Source organism: Carlito syrichta, unplaced genomic scaffold (assembly GCF_000164805.1).
Source record: "Carlito syrichta isolate Samal-C Ts95f unplaced genomic scaffold, Tarsius_syrichta-2.0.1 Scaffold309899, whole genome shotgun sequence".
NCBI lineage: Eukaryota > Metazoa > Chordata > Mammalia > Primates > Tarsiidae > Carlito > Carlito syrichta.
Window position 1 is genome coordinate 196005 of NW_007253995.1, and position 6989 is coordinate 202993.

General features: G+C 56.4%; 2 protein-coding genes across 2 annotated transcripts in view; both read left to right on the forward strand.

Annotated features, from left to right (window-relative positions):
- NLRX1 (NLR family member X1) overlaps positions 1–2739 on the forward strand; it is a 14997-nt gene extending 12258 nt beyond the window's left edge. Inside the window, exons 8-10 of the mRNA XM_008068257.2 lie at positions 440–526; positions 1209–1460; positions 1888–2739. Of these exons, the coding sequence (XP_008066448.1) occupies positions 440–526; positions 1209–1460; positions 1888–2209 (661 nt within the window). The 3' untranslated portion in view covers positions 2210–2739. The remainder of the gene's footprint in view (positions 1–439; positions 527–1208; positions 1461–1887) is intronic.
- Positions 2740–3220: 481 nt separating this feature from the next.
- PDZD3 (PDZ domain containing 3) overlaps positions 3221–6989 on the forward strand; it is a 5319-nt gene continuing 1550 nt past the window's right edge. Inside the window, exons 1-9 of the mRNA XM_008068258.2 lie at positions 3221–3251; positions 3644–3671; positions 3811–3884; positions 4212–4423; positions 4693–4882; positions 4988–5124; positions 5375–5579; positions 5801–5997; positions 6085–6312. Coding sequence (XP_008066449.1) covers positions 3236–3251; positions 3644–3671; positions 3811–3884; positions 4212–4423; positions 4693–4882; positions 4988–5124; positions 5375–5579; positions 5801–5997; positions 6085–6312 — 1287 coding nt within the window. The 5' untranslated portion in view covers positions 3221–3235. The remainder of the gene's footprint in view (positions 3252–3643; positions 3672–3810; positions 3885–4211; positions 4424–4692; positions 4883–4987; positions 5125–5374; positions 5580–5800; positions 5998–6084; positions 6313–6989) is intronic.

The following is a 6989-nucleotide window of genomic DNA, read 5'->3' on the forward strand; positions in this document are numbered from 1 at the left end:
CACCTGGCTGATTTTTGATTTATTGTAGAGATGAGATCTCGCCAAGTTGCCCAGGCGGGTTTCAAACCCGCCGACTCAGGCAATCCACTCACCTCGGCCTCCCAAAGCACTGGGTTTACAGGCTGAGCCCGGCCTTCAACAATAAATTTTTAAAAAATTAGCTGGGCATGGTGGGGCATGACTGTAGTTCCAGCTACTTGGAAGGCTGAGGAGGAAAGGATCACCTGAGCCCAGCAGGTTGAGGCTGCAGTGACCATTAGAGTGCCACTGCACTCCAGCCTGGGCGACAGAGAGTCCAACTCAAAAAAACCCAAAAAACAAAAAGGAGGGAAGGTGTGGATTATAAGAGGCAGGATGATGAGAAAAGGGCATAGAAGATGGGCAGACTCCATGCTGAACTTCCAGTCTCTTACCTCCCCCCTACCACCTTCTGCTCCAGCTTGCAACTTAACAGCCTGGGCCCTGAGGCCTGCAGGGACCTCCGAGACTTGCTGCTGCATGACCAGTGCCAAATCACCACTCTGCGGTGAGTGTGCTTGGAGGGGGCTGGAGGGAGGCTCTGGCCATCCTGGTGGCCAGCTAAGGTCAAGCTCAAGCCTCACAGCATACCTGGCATAGGCCTACACGTGGGTAGTAAAGCGGGGCAGGAGGTAGTTCAGGCCCTGCTTTGCCTCCACCTCCAGGATGCCACCACTCATAGGTGCTAAGGAAGCCTCTCTCTGTGGCTAAAATCAGCCTGGAGTGGAGGGGGAGGAGAGAAGGGTGAAGTAATACTGCCAGTTGCCTGGTAACAGTGCCACTGATCTTTCCAGGATTTTCCCTGCAGCTTCACAAGGATAACCCTAGTGCTGGGCACTCAGTAGATGCTCCCTGAGTGTTGACTGATGTGCCAGCAACCCAGATGCCTGGGTTCCCATTTTGGATTGAAGTAAGGGGAGGTGAATGAGGAGTGAGAGAAGAAGAAGTGGGAGAAGGATGGGTTCGCAAAAGTGGATGGAGAAGCAGAGGCTGGGGAGAGGGTGAAAAAAGGAGGAAGAGGGAAAATTGTAAAGGTGAGGAAGGGGAGCGAGACGACCGAAGTCGCCTGCCTGTCTGCGTCCAGGCTCCTCTCTGCCCCAGGTTATACCCTTTTGGCGGGCCCAAGTCCTGACACCTAGCACAGGGCATCTGCAATGGGTCCTGATAACCTCGGGTTGCTTGTGTTGTAGGCTGTCCAACAACCCGCTGACGGCAACAGGTGTGGCCCTGCTCATGGAGGGGCTGGCGCGAAACACCTCGCTGACACACTTGTCTCTGCTGCACACGGGCCTTGGGGACGAGGGCCTGGAGCTGCTGGCTGCCCAACTGGACCGCAATCAGCAGCTACAGGAGCTGAATGTGGCCTACAATGGTGCTGGTGACACAGCGGCCCTGGCCCTGGCCAGGGCTGCCCGGGAACACCCTTCCCTGGAACTGCTGCAGTGAGTCCTGTCCCTTGTCCCATTGCCCCTAGCCCTTCGGTCTCCTTTCCTCTCTGCTGTGCTCTTCCCACCCAAGAGAGTGCTTCTGGGCCTAGGCCTGATGCCTGTCCTCTACTCCTGGCTTGTGACTGATCCTTGTCAGCCTAGTTCTGAGCCAACCCACCCCTTCTGTGACTGGCTCTTACCCTACCCTGATTCCCTGCCACCATTTCTCCTAAGGGCCTACTGTTCCTGGTACCATTGAATTCTAGTGCCAGTCCCTACCTCGCATTGGCCACCTCTCTCCACCTCTGGCTCATTACAGACACCCCATCGCATTCTACAGTCGGGAGATGAGTTGGGAGCCCCCTGACTTTCGGTTCATGCATCCTCGGGTCTTCCTTCTCAGGGGCCTGCTGAATGGTATCTACTTTCTCTCTCCTGCTAGCCTCTACTTCAATGAGCTGAGCTCAGAGGGCCGCCAGGTTCTGCGGGACTTAGGGGGTGCTGCTGAAGGCGGTGCCCGGGTCGTGACATCGCTTACAGAGGGTGCGTCGGTGTCCGACTACTGGTCGGTGATCCTCAGTGAAGTTCAGCGGAACCTCAACAGCTGGGATCGGGCCCGGGTCCAGCGCCACCTTGAGCTACTGCTGCGGGATCTGGAAGATAGCCGGGCTGACACCCTCAATCCTTGGCGCAAGGCCCAGCTTCTTCGAGTGGAGGGTGAGGTCAAGGCCCTCCTGGAGCAACTGGGAGGCTCTGGAAGCTAAAACAGTGGTAGCAGGCACCTAGCTCTTTGCCCACTGGCCCCAAATCCCTCCCCTCTGTGGCCTACTGGCTTGCACTGCTCCTTCTAGAAAGATCGCTTCAGGGCTCGAGGCAAAGGAATGGGACATTTCAACCAGGACCAAATCTGGAATTTCCAGGGTCAAAGATGGTGAATTGATGCCTCAGGCTTGGAGATACAACGTGCCTCTTTTCTCTTCTGCTATGAGGACCAAAGGATGTGGCCTTTGGGCAATCCAATTGCCCTGTAATACTACCATCATCCTTATGTCTCCCTCCTCTCAAGGAGCTTCTGATTGCACCACCAAGGGGCACACACATGCCAGGGTGTCACCATCCACTTGATGTTTTGGAGGCCTTCCATTCCTGCCTTATGCTCACCTGTGGACACTGAGGATGCCTTCACATTGGTGCTTCCCCCAGCCCCATGCCCGTTTTACCACAGTGGTACCGATGGCCCCTAGGGGCAGATGCACCCGACTTGCTATTAAAAAGCTATATGTCTTCCACCTAATGTGGCCTCTTCTTCCTTGCCTGTTGCTTCCAAAAAAGGACACTTGTTCTTCGTCATTCTAGTTAAATTACTGACTACATTCTGCCACACATGGTTCTTGGGTACTAGGCACAAAGACAGTGGGGGGCTGGGAGAGCCCATGACCAAGATATTGGGATGTGGCTTGGCCATGCTGGACCGTGGGACTGCTACCACCCTTTTCATACTTACTCCCCAGGCTTGGAATTACAGTGGCCAGCAATCTGCCTTTCTCTGTGCAGGGGGACAACTGGGTCGGCATCAGGGTCTCTAGACAAAGTTGGGGTCCAGCAGTGGGAGCCAGGAGCAACCCACACATTTCTCCAGAGAATAAGACTCTCATTCCTGTTAACCATTACCACATTGCTTCTAAGGCAGTGTCTTCAAGGAGGCGGGACTTGGGAGGGGGCAGGTGGGAGGGTTAACTTGTTGGAATGGACCTTGTCCCTATTCTGAGCACTGGGTCGCTGATCCAGCTATGGAAGGAGCTGCAGGTAGGAGGCTGGGAGAAATTCTTTAGAGGGGGCTTTGGGGCAGTCAGGGGGCAGATTTGAAGGCTGAATTTTTGGGACCAGGGCACACTTGTTGGAGCTTGGCGCCTGGAGGTAAATTGAAGTTAGGAGAAAAGTGAGTTGATAGGTCTGTCTTCCTGGTCCACACCCTGTACTGATATGCTCAGATTTATCTGCCAAGGACCTGGGAGGAGGGAGAGGAACACACAATATTCCTGTGTGTGTCAGTGAGAAGGAAAGACTTCTTTGGAGCAGAACAGAGGGGGCAAATCCTGACTTCGGGGGCTCCCCCAAGTCCTTTCAGTTTATGACCATGGAACAGGCATCTGGGGGAAGAACGTGCCCCTCCTCTCACCCACTTCTTTGCCCAGTAGATCTTCCGGACACAGCCTCCTTAACTCTGTAAGTACCACGAGGGCTGGCACAAGGGGAGGAAGGTACTAAAGGTGGGGAGGTTCTTTGCTGCCATTGGCACCTCAAGTGGAGCCCGGGACCCAAACCAAGCTGCCAGCTTCTACCTGCCTCCCCTGCCTCCCTGCAGGAAGTTTAAGTTTAACCCAAAGCTGGGCATTGATAATCCTGTCCTCTCCCTGGCCGAAGACCACGACCCCTCTGGTAACTCCCTCGCCCCATGGCAACCTTTCCCTTTCCCTGGAGACGACACAGCTCCACACAGCCTCCCATCTCCTTGGCAACCACTCTCTCGATCTCCCTCTGAAAAACAGCCTTGGTTGGGAGTAACTGCAGAGACCAGAGGGGCTGAGTGTTTCCTTCTGTCTCAGCACCTCTGCCCGTGCAGTGTTCACCCTACTGCCCAATACCTAACTGGGTGGAAGCTGCCCAGTGCCCTCTCAGGCCGCAGAGTCTGCCAGGCACAAGTGGACCTGTACTTGGGCCATCTCTCTCTCCTCCCCCTTTTCTGCTGCCCACCTCCCCCTCCAGATCCCTGGAGCCTAGAGCGGCCTCGATTCTGTCTGCTGAGTAAAGAGGAGGGCAAGACTTTTGGCTTCCACCTGCAGCAGGAGCCAGGCAGGGCTGGTCATGTGGTGTGCAGGGTGGAGCCGGGCACCTCTGCCCATCTCCAGGGTCTCCAGGAAGGAGACCGGATCCTGGGGGTGAACAACAACATCGTGGAACATGAAGACTATGTCGTGGTAAGGCTGAACTGGGACTCCTTGCGGTACAGGAAAGTATTCATTGCTCCTCAGGGAGAGAGGCGGGTTGGTCACCTCTCTGGGCATTGTGGCGGCAAGGCACAAGCTCCACTTCCTCTGAACCCCAAGATTTAGGAGTGCCAGTTCAGAAGGGCTAGAGGAAGTCATCTAGAGAGCTGGTTCCCATGGCAAAAAAACGCACGTTCCGGGGAGGTCCTGCAGTTGGCAAGAGGGGCCAGCCCAAACCACCTCACGTGTTCTCTGTTTAGGTGGTACGCCACATCAGGGCCAGCAGTCCTCGGGTGTTGCTGACGGTCTTGGCGCGGCATGTGCATGATGTGGCTCGAGCTCGGCAGGGGGATGGTGCCCACCTCTGTCCTACCCTGGGCCCAGGGGTCCGGCCCCGGCTGTGCCACGTAGTGAAAGATGAGGGTGGCTTTGGCTTCAGTGTTACCCACGGTGAGCTTAGAGGGTAGGAGGGAGTGGCCAGGAGGGAAGAGCTCAGCCCCTGTTCTGTGCAGGCAGCAGATTGGAACTTGCTTTGTTTTTTTTCTTTTCTTCCAGGCAATTCAGGTCTTTTCTGGTTGATGATAAGCACTGGAGGAGCAGCTGAGCGGGCAGGGGTCCCTCCTGGGGCCCGACTGCTGGAAGTGAATGGGGTCGGTGTGGATAAGTTCACACATAGCCAACTCACCAGGAAGGTAGCGCTGCCTGTTTTCCCACTCACCCTTGCCTGTCTGGGCCTGGGACCCCACCTCAGGAAGCAGGCTTCTTTCCCGCTTGCCTAATCTCCGGACCTGACCTCTTACCTCTGTCACCATCCTTCCCTCTACAGTTTGTGTCCCCCTTGGTGCCTCATTCTCTCGCCTGGGAGGAGGGGCTGTGAGGAGGTGCCTGCCTCTTCCCTCTCTGCCTAGGTGGTTGATACTATGTCCCGCTGGGTCCCCACAGCTTTGGCAGAGTGGAAAGCAGGTGACCTTGCTGGTGGCAGGGCCAGAGGTGGAGGAACAGTGTCGCCAGCTGGGAATGCCCCTGGCTGCACCCCTGGCGGAGGGCTGGGCCCTGCCCACCAAGCCCCGCTGTCTGCATCTAGAGAAAGGGCCCCAGGGCTTCGGGTTCCTGCTCCGGGAGGAGAAGGGTTTTGACGGTCGCACTGGTGAGTGGGAGCCCTGGGGATGGGGAGGGAAGGCAGGTTGGGATGGGCACACAAGTGTATACACACCTCTCAGGGCACTTGGGAGGAAACCCAGCCTGAACCCTGGCCCTGGGCCTCCTCCTTCTGTGTACCCTGGGGTCAGTCCCCCGGTGTGCACACGGTGGCCTGGGATAGCACTGGGGGTAAGACGGGGAGGTGCAGTGAGGATGTCTATGTCCCAGGGCAGTTCCTGTGGGAGGTGGATCCAGGCCTGCCAGCCGAGAAGGCCGGGATGCAGGACGGGGACCGGCTGGTGGCGGTGGCTGGAGAGAGCGTGGAGGGGCTGGGCCATGTGGAGACAGTGTCCAGGATCCGGGCGCACGGCTCCTGTCTCTCCCTCGTTGTTGTGGACCCCAAAGCTGACCGCTTCTTCAACATGGTGGGTGCTGAGGGGCAGGGGCTGGGATGGGGGCAGGAGGTGAGCAGGGGTCAGACACAACAGGTTTGCTCTGCTTCCCCCCTCCAGGTTCGCCTCTCCCCGCTCCTCTTCTTGGAGAGCACAGAGGCTTCTGGCTCTTCCCAGGACCCCCTCTCAGCCTCTCTGGTTGAGACCAAGGACCCACCACCTGCAGACACAGCCATGCCTCCTGTCCCTCTTGGTTCCCGCCAGTGCCTCCTGTACCCTGGGCCTGGCGGTGGCTACGGCTTCCGACTCAGCTGTGTGGTCAATGGGCCTCATCTTTTCATCTCCCAGGTGACTGAAGCCCATGAATCTTGGACCTTTTCTTTTCATTTCTTTGCTTTTTAATTTTAAAGATGTGGGGTACAAGCCGGGCTCGGTGGCTCAACCTGTAATCCTGCGCCTTTGGGAGGCTGAGGTGAGTGGATTGCCTCAGCCCGCGGGTTTGAGACCCACCTGGGCAGCAAGACCTCATCTCTACAATAAATCAAAAAATCAGCCGGGCATGGTAGCGCATGCCTGTAATTCTGGCTACTCGGAAGGCTGAGGCGGAAGGATCGCCGGAGCCCAGCAGGTCGAGGCTGCGGTGGCTGGGAGCGGCCACTGCACTCCAGTCTGGGCGACAGAGTGAAACTCCAACTCAAAAAAAAAAAGATGTGGGGTACAATTCAGGGTTAGGTATACAAATGTTCATTATGCAGGTACCCTTGTTGATCCCCCCCCAGCAGATTCCCACTACTGCCAATCCCCCCCACCACCGCCAGGCAGTTTTTCTTTCCTTTTCTTTTCTTTTTTGAGTCAGGGTCTCACTCTGTCATCCAGGCTGGAGTGCAGTGGCATACTCACAACCATTGTAGCCTCTACTTGCTGGGCTTAGGCGATTCTTCTGCCTCAGTCTTCCAAGTAGCCGGGATCACCGGTGCATGCCACCACACTTGACTGATTTTTTTTTTTTTTTTTTTTTTTTGGTT